This window comes from Hoplias malabaricus, chromosome 7 (genome assembly GCF_029633855.1).
Source record: "Hoplias malabaricus isolate fHopMal1 chromosome 7, fHopMal1.hap1, whole genome shotgun sequence".
NCBI classification, from domain to species: domain Eukaryota; kingdom Metazoa; phylum Chordata; class Actinopteri; order Characiformes; family Erythrinidae; genus Hoplias; species Hoplias malabaricus.
Genome location: NC_089806.1, coordinates 24782841 through 24802915, shown reverse-complemented (window position 1 = coordinate 24802915; position 20075 = coordinate 24782841). Strand labels below are relative to the sequence as shown.

The following is a 20075-nucleotide window of genomic DNA, read 5'->3' as shown; positions in this document are numbered from 1 at the left end:
AGCTGTTAATTTGGTGCCATTTTGTTAGAGACTCCCGGTACTTTCCCAAATGTTGTTGGGGCCCTACACTTTATTTAATTCTGAGGATTTTAAGTTTTTAGAATATGAACTGACCTCCAAATGTTTAAAAGCATGAATCGAGAGGATTCCTGCTCCATAGGTGGGCGATACTGATTCATTTATGTCGTAGACAGAACTGACTCTAAATTAATGCAAGCACTAACTACATGAACATAAACACAGACTGAAAGTCCTACAAAACTAAAATACGAGTTACAAACGAGTTTCTCTGTTAATTCAAATGTATTTTTTTATACAAAGTTAAAATTCCACCATAAAAAACATGGAGCTTCTGAACGTAAACAGATGAGAAAACAGCGTTTCCCAACAACCATAGACGTTGCCTTTATGTTGGAACTGTTTTATGCTTGCTATCATGTGAAGGGTCATAATGCACTGAAACTACATTTAACTGAAATAAAACAAGGGTTATCACAGCTTTTACAAGAGAAAATGGCTTGATTTGGTTGCTCACGGTGCCATCTTATCGGTGATTCACATAGTCCTTCGTTTGAAGTTTGCCCCTGAAATATCTCCATTTCAATGGGATCCACCCTTAATTGGAAATCAATGACGTCTCATCTGGATTTCTTGATTACAGCTTTGCTTTCAAGGTACAAATCTATGCAGTACAACATTTTAGCTCAGGCCCTGGACTGGTCAGTGGTATCATGTGTTTTCTGCAAAAAGCTGATGAAAAGACTTCCCAAAAACAGAATAATGGGGGCAGCTGTGGTGTAATTGGGGGCCAGCTGTGGCCTAATAGTTAGAGAAGCAAGCTTGGAGCTGGTCACAGTTTGAATCCCCAAAACAGGTAGGAAAATTATCCTCCCCAAGAATCCACTGCTGAGGTGCAATAGAGTGCCTGCAGGCGTTAGGGATGGCTGCCCGCTGCTCCAGGTGCTTGTTTTCTGCCCCTAGTAGTGGTTTCTTGGACTGTAGCATGAAACGTGTCAAGCTTCTAAATGGTATGAGTGTGTTTATACCAAAAATGTAGAACAGGCTGCAGCAAATTTCACTATTTAGTGCTCATTGAAAATACGTGGGACGTTTGTGTCATACTTCAATTAATAGCAATGTGCCAAACCAAGTAACAATTATTTTAACCTTAGATTTATCAGAAGGTACCTGAACAGGAGTCTGTAGGCCATTCTGTAAAACTGTGATTTCATGAAATTGTGCCATGTTTTGATGTTTATCATTCTATAAAATGCCTATAGGAGAAGTCACAAGCCCCACAAGTTGAAAACCCACCCAGTAAAAGGTTTAACAAACAAACTGGTGCACTATCATATATACAAACACACATCACACTCATGTTCAGAAAATACTGCATATGCAGAAACACATACAAAGATGCAGAAACCGCTTCCTACCAATACTCACTCCGACCTTCAACCTATACAACATATGCACTGTTTAAAACCACTTCACACATGCTAAACAAAACACTACCTTGCATACAAACACACACACACACACACAAACACAACCACAAACACTGAGATTTAGCTTTAATAAACACAGCTGTTTCAGGATGTCCAATGTGCCAACAAATCTGTGTGTACTTGGATGTTATGTATATTAGTTTGTGTAAATGAGAGAGAGTGTGTGTCTGAGATAACAGAGCTTCCTATGAGGAGTAAACTGGTGGGTGTGTGCGCGTCTGTGCGCGCGTGTTGTTTCCGGCAGTAATCTACTGAGCCTAAACACAGGAAAATAGTCCGGGTAAATAAGTCACGTCTATGTTCCACACACACACACTGCAGGCTGGATGTAAGCCAGAAGTGGACAAAATATTCAACTCCTTCCATTTGACTCCTTTCCGCCCGCTCTGTAAAAGAATGCATCAATTTAATGAGGAAACCAAGGACAGAAAACAAGAGAGGACAGTACACTGATAAAAAGATATTTATACCCAGTACATTCCGTACTGTAGAACAGTCCAGGACCACTCAGATTTCACTGTATTTTCATTAATTACAATTAATATGTCATCGCTGTCCAGCTGATGTGTTCAAATGATTTAGTGAACTAAAAATGGACAAAAATGAAGATATATGTTTTTAATTGGATAGCAATGATACACACACACTACCTTATCAATGTTGCAACTAGAACAGGGATACCCAAACTTTCGATTACACCTGTTTGAGATCTGCAGGGAGGAGTGTCCTTGTGTAAATTCAATGTAATTTAATTGAACTTAATTTAATTAAATTAAATATAATTTAACTCCCCTGTGTGTAAAGACCAAACAAGAGAAAAAGAAAGAGATTGCCAGAGAGAGACAGATTGTGACTCTAACAGCTTTTGTTCCATCATGTGTAGATGTGTGTGTGTGTGTGTGAGAGAGAGGGAGAGAGAGAGAGAGAGAGAGAGAGAGAGAGGGGAAGGGAGGATGGGAGGAAAGGACACAGCTCAGATCACAGACACCGAGGACGGTCAGACTGGGTCATCGGAAGTGAGAGGGTATTTGAAGAGAGGGTCAAATCTACACATGTACACACACACACACACACACACACACACACACACACAAATATATATATCCATTGCTTTTTCCTTTTTAAAAATACAAGCATGTTCCAACCAGTGAGTGTGTATGGTCTATCATACTGTCAGTCATTCCCATTCCTTCATGATTAAAGCCCTCTCACCCTCACTTACACAGCCTTTATCAAATTTAGGGGCTCCTGAGAAAAGTGTAGCCTTGCAATTTTGAAAGTTATATATATTTCAACAAGAGAATTGCATTTACTGAATCTATCATTGTCCCAACAGTTTTACACAGCAATAAGGGTTTAAAGAGACAAAATAATATCAATAATAAATTAACAATAACAGCAGGTCTCTACACAACTGTCCTGTAGATGTATGAAATCTTAAAAACATACTGTGATACACACCTCATTCAGAGCACATTATTATCTCCTCATTACTGAGAAGACATGGGGGAGGACAAGAATGCAACTGTGAGCACTGAGAAGATACTGTCCACTATGAGTGCACTTCCAGTCAGATATTGTCCAGGCAGAAGGAAGGACTGCAGGCCGGCAACAGGGGGCTGACCCTGGGGCAGGTTAAGGGTTCAGAGGTCAAAGGTGACCTTCTGTAACAGTGTCTGTGTGTTAATGACGGTGTGGAGCCACTGCCCTCATGTAGTGCTGTGTGTTTGTGTGTGAAAGAGAGACAGAGAGATAGACTGTCCCTCTCTCGTTAATTACACACAGCGACGTCTAAAGCCAGACGTGTGTGATGTCTCTGGACAGTGTGTATGTCATTGCCCTGAATGAGAGAAAGTGACTGCAGGAGTCTGTCACACAGATGGACATACAGAAAACCATTCGGATAGACAGAGAGAGACAGACAGGCTGAAGAGGATCACAGGATGAGTTTGTGGCATTTCTCACTAATCCCAGACCTCTGGCATGTTTGGAGGGCAAGGCAGGATAAATTATCCTCAGTTCAATGGAGGTTAAGAGTCAAAAGTCGCTGTATTAAACAAACACTCATTTATCAGCTCCTATGTCAGTCGGTGAGACTCACCATCCAAACACAATAATAACAGACTCATCACATATTACTGGACTGAAAGCCACACAAATCGCCAGCTAATACTTTCAAACTGCCGACTAATCACTGCAGAGACGTCCGAGAGATGTCCAGCCTGAACATTTATACCTCTAAAACGTGTAGTACTATGAGAATTAGTCGGGTTGCAACTCATACAGCAATGACACAGCTAAAGCGGCCATGACAGAATCTCCTTATGAATATGTATATGTATTGTGGAAAAGTTATATATTACTGCAGCTGTTTGAGAACAGTCCGAGCTCATCCAATGCTGTTATGGTTTGTATTTATTCTCTGGATTTCCAATAATGAACTGATGATATTCCGTTTTTCCATTTAATTATTAAACATATTATAATTATTCTTTAATTTACTGTTCCATTTGTTTTTTGTACTTGTCTTTTTTGTTTTTATAATGTTCATACATCTGTGTTTGTGGTGAAGATATTAATATTTTTCTCTGAGAATATGTATTATTATTAATATTTGTATTTATTTATAATATTTATAATTTATTAATTTATTCAATGTTTATTAAATATTTATTACATTAATTTATTTCCAAAAGGTATGGTTGTGTTATCTTGTGTAGCAGTTAAAAGTGTGTGCTGCAAAATAAACTAAGTTTGTGAGTGTAAACAATTGTGTGTATGTGTTTGTGTGTGTTTTTTTTTTCTCCTCCCTAAGGTCAGTCGGCATATATGTAATTACACGGTCACAAACAAACACACACTGTCTATAGAGGTCAGTCAGTTCTGGTCAGTGAGGTTGCAAGAAGAGTGAAAGAGAATACTTGTTGACAGCTTGCTTGACCACGCCACCACACATACACACACACGCACACACCTCTGATCCTGACTCCTGGAAGCAACCCAAAACAGCTCAATCAGCCATTTAGAAACCAAGCTAACGTCCACACCCCTGGTCAGTCTGTCTGTCTGTCCCCCTCCGACAAGCACAGCTCTGTGCAGGGCTTCAGTAGCCCCAGGCGTAGTGGTATGCAGCAGTGTGTGGCAGCGTGTGGCAATGCCAGACTGGTGGGCAGAATGCCTGCTGGCTCTTCAGGGAACTGCTTGATGCCAGCGCTGTTTACTCAAGCTGTTCTCTTATACCAACTTACACAAACACCGTTAGCAACCTTGGTAACTCCTCTCAGTAACACAGCTCTGTGCAGGGCTTCAGTAGCCCCAGGCGTAGTGGTATGCAGCAGTGTGTGGCAGCGTGTGGCAATGCCAGACTGGTGGGCAGAATGCCTGCTGGCTCTTCAGGGAACTGCTTGATGCCAGCGCTGTTTACTCAAGCTGTTCTCTTATACCAACTTACACAAACACCGTTAGCAACCTTGGTAACTCCTCTCAGTGGGTTTTTACGACCAAAAGCTGTAATAAGTCAGGGCCGTGACAGATATAACCCAGCATTAGTGTCATCACCTGTGGCCAAAGCAGTGACACATCCAAGCTGTTGAAAACACAAAGGCCGCAGGAGGGAATGTTTGGAGAATATGATCACAGGTCATCAACTGCCCCCTCAAAAAGCAGACTTAACTACTGATTCAGGCCTAAATACTCCGCTGTTGTAATCAGTTTAAGCCATGAACTTTAACCCTTTCTGCTCAAAATTGTACTCAAATAAAATCATCCAGGACGCTTTATTAGGCATCTGTCTATATCCATCAGAAACAGACCCAAATACAAACAGAAATGAACAATAACTAAGCATCCAGGGCATGAACATAACTAAATACTAATATAACTTCATATATCCACATATTCAAAACAACCTAGCCATCCTAATTAAACATGGGCACTTATTATACAGCAGTGTAGTGTTATTACAGACTTTCAAACTACACAGTACTTTTTGTTATTTAAGCTTTTCAACCCCTTTTCATTCTGATTACATTCACTCCCTCTAAATTACACAGACATGTTTTTGTTTGGTATTATTTTGAATTATTTTCTCTCTTCCTGCCACTGTAGCAGGACATTGGGTTTGTGCTATATAAATGTAACATATATTTATCAGTATTATTATTCAAAAGACCAAATGGGAGATTACTGGACCTAGACATGTCACTGAGAGAACTGAGGTGTGCGTATGACTACACCATGTGCTGAATGTTCCTACACTGATGTATCTGAAGGTAACTCAACTCAGCGTCTCTATTTACTGGTGGGGTGTGGCTACACAGAGTCTGGTCAGCTCGGACAGGATGTTCATTAATATTCGCCAAGCTCTACCCAGCATTCTATTCATGTACATATGACCGTGAGCCAGAAAAGCCAAGCATTTAATGCCACCGTTTTCATAACACAATTACAGCTCTTTGCTTCCAAAAAGCCAGAAGACAGGAGCCCTCTTATGGAAAGAAAATATGGGGGGGAACAAAACAAACAGGAGAGAAGCAGAGAAGGGAAAAAGTACAGCAAACCCATTTGAGCTAATTCCCTGATAAAACTCAGAGCTCGCATTACAGCCGGTGTTTAGAATGCAAACAGAAAAGAGCGCTGTACGCCCGAAGCAAAACACTGAGATCTGAAACGGGGGAGATTGCCTGATAATTACAGGATATCGTCTTTTAGAGTGTACACACTCCGACATAGAGGACATCAAGACTCTACTGCACTCATACACACACTAGAATTCATCACTTACTAAAAATATCTGATAACAGCACGCATTTAGACACTGGATGAATCTATTATATTAATTAAGCACAATTATATCCTTCGGTTTATAGCTTTATTTTATCAATAATGACTGATGGTGTTAGAACTGAGCAACACATTAATTACTGTATCGCTTCCTGACAGCTATTCGTTGTTAACAATAATTTTATATGCATTAACACATTAATGTGGGGATCTGGAGCACCTACCAAAGCAAAAACTGCTGAACAAGACCACCCAGTCCGTTTATTGTGTGTTGCCCGAGTCAGAAGGGATAAAATGAGATGCTCTGATTCTGAATGTTTGAATTGTACCACCACCTTGTCTAAGTATCACCAATAATAATGCTGGATCCATGTTTGTGTTAAAATATGCAAACATGAGGTTAAACATTGTACTTAAAAATACAAATAAAAATAAAAAAAGAGCATGACGAATTAAGAGTACTAAGGAGAAACAGTGGCTCATTATTATTTATTGGAAACAATGCTGAAACTAGTCATTTTTAACAAGGCTGTTGAGACGGGGAGAACTTTGCAGTGGTGCTTGATCCTTGTTATATTTTGACCAAAGCATGTCACAGACATTTTGTTAAGAGCTCAGGGAAGTTAAGAGTTATGAAGATGAAGGAATCTTGCAGAGCAGACCTGCACTCTGGAAAACCCTCTGCATTTTGCTGTGGCCTACCAAAAGCTTTGAGATTTATAGTTTCACTCTTTACAAACTGCAAGTTTTGCCTCTATTCCTCATTGTGTGCTTCTTTTCTCAGTAAAAGTGCTGAGTGCCTCTCCACAAAAGATCAGCTGGCTCTGCAAAAGATCCAGAGAGAGGCACCTCACATTTCAGCATAATTAGCAGCAAAAATAATTTCAGCACTACTGCAGTGGTTACCTGGGTTAAACAAACATATAATCCGCTGTGAGGGCAATTCGGGTTCTGTTGCAATGGCATGTCAAGGCTATAAAAAACCTACTGTACATAGCAGTACAACAGTTAGCGAATAATGCTTTTAGATGAATTCACAATGATTTTTGATGAAGCACATGGCTATTTCAATCTGAGTTTATGAAGCTTTTCATTTGTTTATTTCATGTTTATTATCAATCACTTGTTATGAATTACTCAGTAACCTATGTGTAAACACAGAAGAGGAAAAATCCATGAAGCAAAATACTGCAATATGTCAGGTTTCAAAAGAATACAGACACATACAGGATCAGGTATTGAGATCCCATTATTTGATTATAATAATTTTACATGTATTTTACATGTATAAATGTAGTGTGGTTTATAATACTGTCACTGACACACAGGAGAAAATGTTCCAGGCAAACAGAAACATGACTGGACCATGCTAAGAAATGACAAAAGAAGAATCCTTATCCTTAGCCTGTGTTTATTAAATATTCATTGATAAATTCTGTATTAAATATGCTTTGTCAACAAAAGATATAATGGCATTAAAATGCTAAAACTGTAACAGCAAATATTTAACATTACAATAGCTGTTTGAGCTTCAGTAAAGGTATCAGTGGGATAAATGGGGTACATTTTTTAAGAGGAATTATTCAAAATAGAGAAATAATGGATTGTAGAATAATAATAATAATAAGCCAAATATATACATCAAATCACACAGGCTCTCGTGTATCATGATAATATAATATTTTCTGGCCTGGAGCAATGGCCATGCCTGGAAAATTTTATGCAAGGAACACATTTATTAATGAGAAGCGTGGAACTGCTGACGGCTCCTTTGAGTCTGATTTAACTTACATTTAATCAGATAAACTTCATTGTTCATAAGGGAGATTTACTTTGGTCGTAGACAGAGCCGCTATTACGCCAAAACCAATATACACGCTCAAAAGCATAGGATGTTAAAATGTTTTCTTTACTTTAAAACTAGTTTAACATACTCTTATAATGCACACACACTGCAGAAATACATTAAATGAAATGGAACCCTCTGTAGGTGAATGTAAGACTAAGGTCAACATGCACTAAATCCCTTCGGCATAGAGATGTGAAGTAAACAGTTATATCGAGTGAGTAAGAGCCAATGAGAAGAGGTAGTTTGAATTGGAATCATGTTAGGGATCCAAAACTAATCATCCACCATCACGACCTGACCTCATTAATGCTACTGTGTCGGATTGAAATCAAATCCTCCCAGAAATGATCCAACAGTTTAAAACTACCCCAAAGGAGCAAAGACTGTTATTGTAAGAAAGTGGAATAAATTTCCTGGTAATATCTTTGACGTCAGAAGAAATCTATATTCAGAAATAACTTATATAACCTATATAACCTATAGTGTATTTATGGTACAATAGATACGTTACTTAAAACATACAATGGGCAGCAATTCCAAACCTTGGGCTGGACCCTCATTTATGTGATAACACAAAGACAAGACAATATGGTTGAATACGAAAATTAAAAAAAAAAGGACCAAGAAAAAATGACCAAAAACCAGAGCTTCTGCTCCTTGCTCCTCACTCCTGGGCTCTCGAACTGAACTGAGCTGTGGGTCGTTCTCATTTAAAGAAACAGGCTCTGAAACAAGTCGTTCTAAACAGGGCTGTTTAGAAAGAAGAGAACAGTGCTATGATTGAGATGTTTGTGGTATTTCAACCAAAGCAGGTTACAGAAGCCCAGAACTGTATTTACTTGTGGCAGAGGAGTATATTATGTCCCTTTTAAAGAACACAAATCCTGTTGACTCAAAACAAGATACATCTGCCCGCTGCCTTCTATTATAAATGATTTTATTATGAGTTCTAACTAGATTCATGAACTATATCAAGATCACATCTCCGGTAATTGGCTGTATGCTACTGAAGCAGCAAACAGAAATTAGGCTGAACATTTCCAGAGTATTTCTTATGAAAACATACAAGATTTCCTTCTAATTGCAATTCCATGGTTTCTCTGTCTGTGTCTGCCTCACTCAGGTATGTCAGAGTTTGTGTGTGTGTGCTTGCGTGTGTGTGTTTGGCAGGTTTGTGAGTTTGGCTGCAGGCTCTCTGGCTCCAGTCTGCTGCATGTTTTCTCTGATTGACTTTAATAAGTTCCTAAACATGGTGCTGTCCCGCTGATAACTTAACAGCTCCCGGAATACACAACTCCATCAAACTGAGTCTGTGTAACTAATGAGGGAGACGGCACTAGGTGTGTGTTTATCTCTGGCACTCCTGGGGGAAAAAAAAAAAAAAAAAAAAAAAAAAAAAAAATTCTGAGAAATCTTTCACGTCTAAGAATTCTCACATTATTCCTTTCACATCTCCTCAATTCTACATTACCTCCTTAGGTCCTTCTGTCCTTCTCCTCCACCTTTAATCTCGCTTTGCTTTTCCCCCTCCTATTTCCATCCTTCCCTCCTTCAGTTCTGGCCTCTGAACCCCGCTTATGTACTTACGAGTGTGTCTGTCCAAGGCGAGCCATGGTCAAAGCATTTCCTGTTCACCTCTACACCAGCACAACACTAAACACAAACCCACATACTCCTAAACAAGCCTCCACAGCTCTAAACACACAGTGCGTGTGCGAGCGAGAGTCAGGCAAAGTGTGTGTGTCCTTGTCCCGACGTTTACAGAACTTCGTGTTGTTGTCTGATGTTGTTTACTTGTGGCTACATCCTCTGATGTTGTTTACAGCTGGATGCTGTCCTCCCTCCACACCTGTGCACCCTGGACTGAACTTGGCCACATGGCATAAACTCACACATGACATTTCTCGCTTTACCCCGAAAGAAAACCTCAGACTGCCACCTGTTCTTGTTCATTTGTTTTCTAAAACAGTGGGATTCATTAACCAACACTCACCAACAGTGTGTCTACACTGCATAGTTAAACATATTCAACCACCTGCTTATCCAACAGTTCTTCTAAAACAAAGAAAATAAACAGCAAACTGGTCTCCCCTCTACTGCAGTAACAGCCTCTACTCTGTCAGAAAGACTTTCACTGTGGAGATACCATCAAGAGTATTTGTTATGTACCTTTCATTACTAGAGAACACAATTGTATATTTTAAAGAAGTGCTGATTTCATACGCCCCATTTCATCTCCAGGAGGTATATAATGTTCTTTTATTTTACACAAATCTGTAATGAAAGCTTACAAATGTTCACCTCTGCTTCTGTAGATGAAAATCTAATGTACCTTTAAGGGGACCCAACTGGAATTTAATTCCAATGCTGTACCATTAAAGGTAAACTTACACTGATTGCACCTGTAATGACAATAATGTACCTGCACCGTTTCGTTTTTGTGTTGAAAGTGTCTTTACACTAGATATGAGAACATTGCTGTACAGAGGCCAGCTATAAATGCTGGGTGAGTTCTAGTAAAACAAACCACTCCAACTCATTTTAAAGTCACAGGATGTGCTCTGTCCCTCCAGAGGACACAGCCGTGCTGTAACACAGTTCATTGCCAGAGGACATTACACCCCTCTAGCCTATGCTTGTCATTGGGTATGGTGATCTAAGACTTACGTGCAGAGTACAGAGGGTCTTCTTCCATTTCATGTTTTTTCGAAGGAGATTATAAAAGCTATCCCCAGAACGAGTGCGCACTAAGGTAACTGAATACATGAATTATAAGTGGTGTCTACAAACATATGCAGTTGAATATCTTCAACATTTAATATGCACAAAATATGCACAAAATAAACGTCAGTGTTGTCTGTAGCACCACACTATATTCAATACATCAGAAACAACTTCAGAAGATCTAATAGATCTCACAGAACGCACAGTGTGGTTTAATTGTGTGAACATTTTGATGTGCAGTTTGCACAATTCTTATAGTTATACATGAACTTTTACCACATTGGAGCTTTGTTAGCCTTGTAGCTCCACTGCAAAATGAGAGAAGCACACTTCAAAAGACCAAATATGTCTTCACTGATCAAGTACATTGTGGGAAATGAGGAAATTGTGCAAATTTTATATTTCGCCAAAATATCTGAGCCCACAAACCAGCGCTCCCAAAGGCAATGACATTCATGTAAATGCTTGTGGAATGGAGTAGTCTTGTACCTTCTAATGCTTCTAAAATGGCTGCGCCATAAATCATTCCAGTAACAACACATGAATTTAAGCGGGTGTAGTGAAAACAGATGTTTACAAGAAGAGTAACACACAATGTATGCAGTCTCTGCGCACGACCCACGTTCACTGTACAAAGTACTGTAACTTAATGTACATTGTATATTTCAGGTTAATAACCTTAAGTACTATAAATTTTAAGTAAAATATAAACACTTTGTGACAAAAAGTAAATACACAATCATTCCGTTTTTCTGTTCTTCTAAGAAAGCTTTACACTAGATGCTGGAACAGTGCTGTCAGTGTTTTGATTGCATTCAGAAAAAGAAATGTTTATGATGTTTATTCATTATCTTTATGTCTGGATCACTAATGGCCCTCCAACTCATACCAAAACATTGCAGTCCAATGCTATGGGGCTTTATAGTCCTCTAGCCCACCCTTGGCCTTTTGACCTAAGACTAATGGTACTTTTCCACTCCATGACATGGGCTCGACTCCACTCGCAACGGCTCTGAAAACCACAGCTTTGAAAACCACAACAACGGTGGCCTAAAGGTTATTCGCTGTTTACTCATCGTGTCTTCGCCCCAGCTCTCACAGATCAACAGAGATTTGCTTGTTTTATGTCCAGCTCTCGCTGGAGATTTGTTGGTCACAAGTCCAAGGAAAAAAATCCCAGCGTAAGGTTACTAGCTGTGATGCTACAATCTCTCTGGCCAATCAGCACTCTGCAAATTTACATGTAACATTTAGTACCTACTGGGTTCGTACCAGGCATGAACATGGACTGAAAAAGTATGTTCAAGGAACCCGACAAAAGATTTACCTAGTGGAAAAGCCAAAGAGCAGAGTCGGGTGGAGTAGTGTCCATCCAGTGGAAAAGCGCCATAAACAACTGTAAGATAGTATAGAAACGGTGTGCATACAATAGGTGCACCTTATAGTTTCTTAATTCGGTTCACAACAATGTCTCAAATGTTGACAAAGTGTAGTTATGAGAGTGAGGGCCCCCATATGAAATATAATGAGGGTAATTGAACAGCATTAGCAGTTACACTAGCATGTGTTTTGTGACTGATTTGTACAGTTTATTGGTTACTGATTGGTAATGGAGAATGGTGATTGGCTGACCTGCAGCAGCAGCCTCTCGAAGCCCAAGCAGGCATCCCAGCGCGTGAGGGCCGAGTGACGGAGTGTTTGTGCTGTGGCCAGCCCCAGCTGCAGCACCCCAGAGTGATTCTCCACCGCACCCCAATGGCCCCGAAACAGCTGCACATAAGATGAGAGCTGATCTGCTGTCACACGCCCTGAGAGAGAGAGAGAGAGAGAGAGAGAGAGAGAGAGAGAGAGAGAGAGAGAGAGATGATAGATTGATCCTCCATCACTGTATCATCAAAGCAGTCTGGATGCATTCCATCCTCTTTATTTATTCTAGATAAATCCTTTAAATGTCACCACTCCTGCCAGATATAGTTAAATTTTAATTATTCAGCACACAGAGTTCATAGAACAAGTAGAGATGCTCTGTTAAACATGCAGACTGTAAACTTGCAACAAAATCCATAGAAAAGTCTGTTTACTGAGCAGCCATCTTGTTACCACTCAGTGGCAGTTACTTCCACTCAAAACCAGGCTCCAAAACTTTCGAATACAAACATATTTGTAATCTCTTAATTTACTTGTGAAAACTTGACAAAATCTGAACAAACAATGCATATAGCGCAGTGCAAATTGTTACACACTAAATTATTTCTGAAATTTTAATAATCCATTTTATGGATTATCAGAGGTTATTGTATAATATTTTTTCCAGATGTTCTCCTTTATCGTATGGATTTGTTAAATCAACAGCACACTTGATATAAAATAATGAAGTATTAAATAACCAGTAAAACTAGGTGTTCATTGGTAACCTTAAATAATACTGGACTGTCACGACGAGAGATTTGAAAAGGGTTAAACCAGCACATTCACACAGAATACCACTACTTACTGTAATAATCTTATTTGCTTTTATTCTACTTTTATATTTATTTATTTATTTATTGGTTGTTGTTTTAAAAAATAGCTTATTTCATTGTAAACATACACAATGGGCAGTCCTTTGGTGCAACACAAAGTGTCTCTGTTGTACAGCTCCAGGGTCCTGGGGTTGTGTGGGTTCATTTCCTGCCTTTGGTCACAGTCTTTGAGGAGTTCTCACTGTGTCTGTGTGGGTTTTCTCTGGGTACTTCAGTTTCCGCCCACTGTTCACATGTTGGTAGGTGGACTGTCTATTCAAAAAGTTACTGAGTGAGTTTGTAACGGCCTGTGATGAACTTCTGCCTTGTGATTCCTTGTAACCCACTGTGACTGATTTACAAGTTATACAGTAACAGGAGAAAAAAAAATTAAACTAAGGCTGGACAAATATTCAATGTTAATATATATCGCAATATATCATGTTTTTATAACAATGATATGATTTTCAGCACATTTTCTATATTTCAGTTTATATTATTTATAACATCTGTCATTCATTACAGGGCACTGCCGTTAGTTTAGCGCACTCAATTTAATTTTTAATATAAAAATATTCATTAATTGTCTGTAACTGCTTATCCAGTTCAGGGTTGTGATTGGTCCGGAGCCTACCTGTAATCACTGGGCGCAAGGCAGGGGCACACTCCACCCCTCCTGCAAGGCAGGGGGTGCCAGTCCTTCGCAGAGTGTATAAATACATTCATATTTACAAAGACAATAGGTTTATATTTGATGGTGATGTCATGTTTCTTGTTTGTTCTTGGAAGCTTTTCAGTGGATTTTTTTACTGTTCATAACAATATTGATCAACCTTAAGAAATATATCATGATATAAATTTTGCCCATATTGTCCAGCCCTATTTGAAACTAAACATTTAATGGAAATTCTCCATGACAAGGTCCTGTGGGATGTTCCACAAGGCAGGATTTCTCAGGAAAGCTGTGTAACTTGAGTGTGAAAACCGTCAAAAGAATGTCTTCCACCTTTCCTCCTATTGGACGGGTTGGGCTTGAATGCATGGCTAACAGGTTCAGTGTTTTGCTCATATATTTGCTTTCATAAAACACCTCTACGGACTTACACATAATTTGTTTTCAGCAACCCGGCAACTTGCCATGTAGAAAGCAAGTTCTGAACCCCATTGGAGAAAGAGTGATGTGAACATGGCTGTCCCTCAGTGCTAATAAGCGGATGTGGGAGGCTGGGCTTGGACAAGCCGAGAGAGGCAGAGTGTGGGGTGATTAATATCAGCAGTGACCAACGCGGTGTGAACGATTACTGCAGAAACACGGGAGAGAAACCGCAGATTTTCTGCATGCAAGAGAAATGAGTTAGGAGGGTCGTACTACCTCAAACAGCGTGTACATGTGTGTCAGATTCTTGGTCTTTATCTCATAGAAAAGATGAAATCCAAACATGCTTATCTGAGATGAATGGGTGTCTGTAGTAAGGGAAATTCTCGCTATAAGTGAAATATGCAGTTGCTTAGGGCTTTTTGGCAACATTTCCACCAGTAAGATTTTTCTTACTTCCCCCATTAAGCTCCACTATTATCCTCCTATTGTCAGTGAGTAATGTTAGCAGTTCACTGGCTAATACCTGAAACAAGAGGTAATAATAAATCACATCAGAAGTCAACAACCTATTCAGAGTTATGCCTTTTTGAAAACACAGCCCTAATTACTGATCACAGCACAGACTACATGAAGAGTTAAATATGTTTCTTGCTTTTAATCTCAAAAGCCAGACTGTTGTCATCACAGAGTTTGGTGCGTTTCATCCTTTAACGTGGCCAATAACCAGAATTCCCAAGTGCACCAACATTCAGTGTGAAGAATTGTAGAAGATTGTAGTCTTGTACCTTCTAAAATGTGTTTGTTTTATTTGTTGTGTTATCCACCTTTTTGTGTGTTATCTGAAGTTTTCACATATTTAAAGTAGCTGTATAGTAAATCAATCCAGTAAGAGTTTTGCTTTGTGCCCTTCATCCTTTAACATGGTTGAAAGCCAAATTATTTTGAGAAGAAAATGTCATTTAACTTAAACATACAATAACCAATTACAGGCTGCCTTTGCATGTATAAGCAGGCATTTTTCACAAAAAACACTCAAGAACACCAGTCCATCTCGCTCAGTAAAGCATTGCATGCAAAATTACTAGCAATTTTATTTCAAAATGTGTATCAGCAAGCTGCAAAAGCATAAAAAAGTTTCCCATCAGAGCTTTAAAGGTCATTTTTATCAGAATGTGGCTGGAAACTTTGAGAGTTGTGGCCAGTATAAACTGCTATAGATATGGGAAATTCCATGTGCATGTGGGAGGACAATCTGAGGCTGAGATTTTGCTTTTTGACTAACAACGTAGTTATGCGCTGGACTTTATTCACGAAATGAAAATAATAATAATAAAAAAAGGGACAAAACGGATTGTTCTAGCTTAGAATGTGTTGCTTTTGTGGGGAAGGGACTCCAACCGGAACGACACTCAGGGCCCCCAGATGTTCAGAAATGGTTCAGAGTTCGGGACACCATATCTAATCCATGTTAGTCCAGTCTTTGGTCAACCATCTAGAGCTTATTTACTGAAGAGGCCATTTAAGTCACATACACACACAGTGTTCAAAATCCCACACATACCAACCTTCTATAAAGCCCAACTGCCCCCAGATTTCTTAAAGTAGGAATCTACAGAAACAAGGATGGAAGGATCAGGGAGAGAGGAAGAGCGAGTGAGAGGGAGGTTATGATAACCCAGAATTGTCTAAAACTGAGGGGTTCATATTAACATCCCATAAAGCCACTTCACCATCTTGATGCCTTCAAGCAGCAGCAGATGTGGGAGGATTTCCTGTGAGACGCCATGGCCAATGTTTGCTTTAGTTTAGGCAGAGAGAGAGAGAGAGAACGAGAGAGATAGAGAGTAAGACAAAAGCTACAGAGGTGAGAGACAGAGAAGTTTTAAGATAGAGCCCTCACATAAACAGGAAAACGATTCCACCAGCTTGTTTTATTTCTTTGACATTTTCATGCCATGCTTTATACACACGCCGTTCCTTCACAAGCACTCACACTCAACATGCTAGACATGTTACACCGTGAAAAAAACATTTGTGGATGCTACAAAACCCAGAGGAACTCCTGAAAGTTCACATTCAAGATGTTGAAGTCAAACAGCGCTGCATGTTTCAAGGGACCAAGAGAAGCTAAATCATACTAGGCTCTGCAGTCACATTTTTCTGTCTGAATCTGATTTATACTTTGCACAACATCATACAATCATCATGCATCATACAACACTCCTTAATATCAAACTCTTTCTATAGAGGTGCCATGGGATTTGTACTCTCACTTTTCATAACTAAAGAATCTCACAAGTTCTATAAATTCGTAAATGTAGGGGTCAAAGAGTGTTTTTTTTTTCACAGCCAAGCAATATATAAGTGTGACAGTTGGTACACACACTGGACACTCAAATTAATGTACGCATGCACTGAAAAGGTGATTATTTTCTTATTTTGCCTGCTTTAAATAATTATTTAAAGTGATTTAATAAGATGATAATAAGATAATAAATAATGAGAGCAGATCATGTTTAAAATTGTTTTAAACATAACTGAGTCCAGTGGCACATGACTACTATCCACACCACAGATGTGACAACCAACCCTAACAGGGACCCAGCCATCATACATGAAGAAAACACAAAAACAACTAATGCTAAATCTGATACTACACAACGTTGGTCCTGTTATTTGTGACTAAATTCATTATAAAGTGCTTTGCTATTCCCCTTGTAAATGACTATGTGCTACGCAAAGCTCACCACATACTCGATTTTTTAGATTCAATTAAATTTAAAGTTGCCATTAGAGGGAAGGCCGTAAAGTGCTGAGCCTCCATTCTTACCGCTTAATTCTAGGATCAAGAAACATCCTAAAGTCTCTGCAAGTTCACTGAAAATCTATAAGGTCTGGATCTGGAAACGTATTTTCAGTTAGAAACCTAATAAAATATCATTTACTCAGAGTTACCCAAACTGTACAATGACAGAGGAAGAACTGCAGAATTTGCAGAGTGCTCTTGGTTGTAAAGATTGCTCATGTAGAATAAGAAAAAGTGAAAGCGATTCATTTTCCAACTGTACAAGCATTGGCAGATGCAGCTTGACTGTGGGCAGTGGTGCTAATCCTAAATGACAACTACTGATCCCAGAAGGACTTTGGTTCATAACTGACTCTCGGAGAGTCCATTTGGATGCAGTGAAACGTGGGATATGGAGTCCGCACTGAGAGCGGTGTCAGTCTGCGGCGTGCAGGGGTGCAGCAAAATAGTGGAACTGTGCACTAAGGCCAGGCAGATTTGGACGGTACATTAAAATATTGTCGAGAAAGTGGATCCGAGGGCCAGAAATATCCAGACACTGAAAAGAGCCATTGTGGAGTGAGTCAGCTTTAAAAAGCCCTGGCAAAACACCCAGGAATCACTTAGTATAATGTGCCAACCATAACTCACAGGAGAGCTGAAGACAGAAAGAGAGAAATTAACAAGAGTGTGTTTAAGACGCAGAGAACAGACAATGGGGTAGCCCCCTCAAGCAAAAACTTAAACTGTCTGGGATCTTGTATTTCCCTACACACTTAACTCTTAGAAGTCGCATTTTTTGCCAGAGATAACAAAAGGCTACATGCGAGTCTTCATGAACTACTTCTCACCAATAGCTCACTAAAACAAGGGAAGGAGTTCTGTCAGAAAAGCAGATTCTACACTTTCAATCAGTAGCTTTTCTTTATGGGTTTTAGAGGACATCTTTTAATATGGTTTTAAACCTCTGACCATTCATTTATCTACGTAAAAATTAGTTTTGCTGAAAAACTTCCACAGCACAGACCTGATACCATCCTTAGACGTACATAAAGCTTTTATTTCTGAAGGCTAGAGAATCAATCTCCAGGCTTGAGTGAACCTCCAAGACAACTGAAAGACATGAAGCTGCCAGTAGGATATCGCAGAAAAAAGGAAATACACACAAAAGAAAAACATATTGTCACTGTCAACAGAAAAACATGCATCTCCAAAACAGCAACTTTACAGGAAACCTTCAATGGGAATCAATGTAAAAAGGTCGTATTTCAAGTAATTTTGGAGCATTTCTATTGGTCCATTCATCATGAAACTTTCACCCAATATGAAGTAACAGCTGCTGTGTTCAAATGATGTAGTAAACCTGAATACAGACAAAAATGGAGCTACATGTTTTTCTTTGGACAGCGACAATATACAAATAAAACAAAGCAAAAGTCAATGTTGTTATTGTTATTGACAGACACACTTCAGCATCATGGAAAATGTTTGGAATTACTGGGAGTATGAGAGGCAGAACATGTAATCAATTTCTAAGACTGAACTTTAAATGCGTGGGAAAAATATAGCTCTAAATTTCTCTTAAAACTACAGAGCAAGCATTTTGAACAGATTGAAAGCTGTAGTAACGACAAAATGTGGACACTCAAGTATTGAAAAATATATTTATTACATTTTAGGCATCTGCTAAATAATATTGTTGTTTTAAACATTTTACAAATAATGGCTTTTATGACCGGGAATGTAAATAATGAAGGGTGGGTTTTGAGCATGATATTGCAGACTAAAGACTGAAGAGTAAGCAATGAACTGTGTGTGAGCTGTGAACCGAGGACAACAGACTGGTAAATAAGACCTTTCTATTTCATGCATGCACACATTATACTCACACTGCTATTCGTATTAAAAAAAGACCTGCAAAACTACACATTGGAGAATATAATATGAACTGTCAGCCTGTCTACTGTAGATCTGAGAGTATGACAAAGGAAAATAATACAGAGAGAGAGAGAGAGAGAGAGAGAGAGAGAGAGAGAGAGAGAGAGAGTTTGCTATTCAATGTGATTGTTCTGGCAACACCAGGATTCTGTTGGCTTGACAATCAGGAAATAGTTGTTATTTGATGCATAGGGTTGGCTGAGGTTTCTATACACTGTGTGTGTGTGTGTGTGTGTGTGTGTGTGTGTGTGTGTGTGTGTGTGCATGCACGCGTGTGAGAGAAAGAATTCTGCAGTTTTCCTCCATATGTAATGAAATGAAACCAGAGGAAAACAGTCGCATTGAAACAAAACCACATGTTGAAATATAACAGTCCCTATCAACACATGATGGGGACACACACACACATCACTACACTCCTAGGGACACACACAGTGGCATGCCACACAAGTGATGACACTTAGAAATCTATGCAGATCATGTATTAAAAAAATCATCTGCAAGAATAGTGACCCACACACTTCTTTTAAAAAACTGCAGGTGGTATAAGAGGATTTCTAAAGATTGAGGGAGGGGATACTCCAGTGTTTTTATCTAATCACTGTGGCTGTGTGCATAGCGCACAGGCAATGACCACAGCTAACACAAGTTCTTGTGCTTAGGAACAGAAACATGGCTGGGTATTTTTCGAGTACTGACACAGATACAGATACTTGATGCTGATGTTGATCCTTGAATGAGGACTTTTTCCATAAGCTTTTTTCAAAAGGATGGGAACAGAAAACAGAGGTGCTAGAAACAGACTGCTAACTTATTTATTATTATTTCTAACATTCATATCGTCACAGTCCAATCAAAAACATGTATCTCAGTTTTGTCAAATGAATGA

General features: G+C 39.2%; 1 protein-coding gene across 2 annotated transcripts in view; it reads right to left on the bottom strand.

Annotated features, from left to right (window-relative positions):
* The window catches only part of scfd2 (sec1 family domain containing 2), a 169743-nt gene that overhangs the window by 114568 nt on the left and 35100 nt on the right, over nucleotides 1–20075 (bottom strand). For both annotated transcript variants that reach the window (XM_066676887.1, XM_066676886.1), the window contains exon 5: nucleotides 12496–12671. In XM_066676887.1, coding sequence (XP_066532984.1) covers nucleotides 12496–12671 — 176 coding nt within the window. The remainder of the gene's footprint in view (nucleotides 1–12495; nucleotides 12672–20075) is intronic.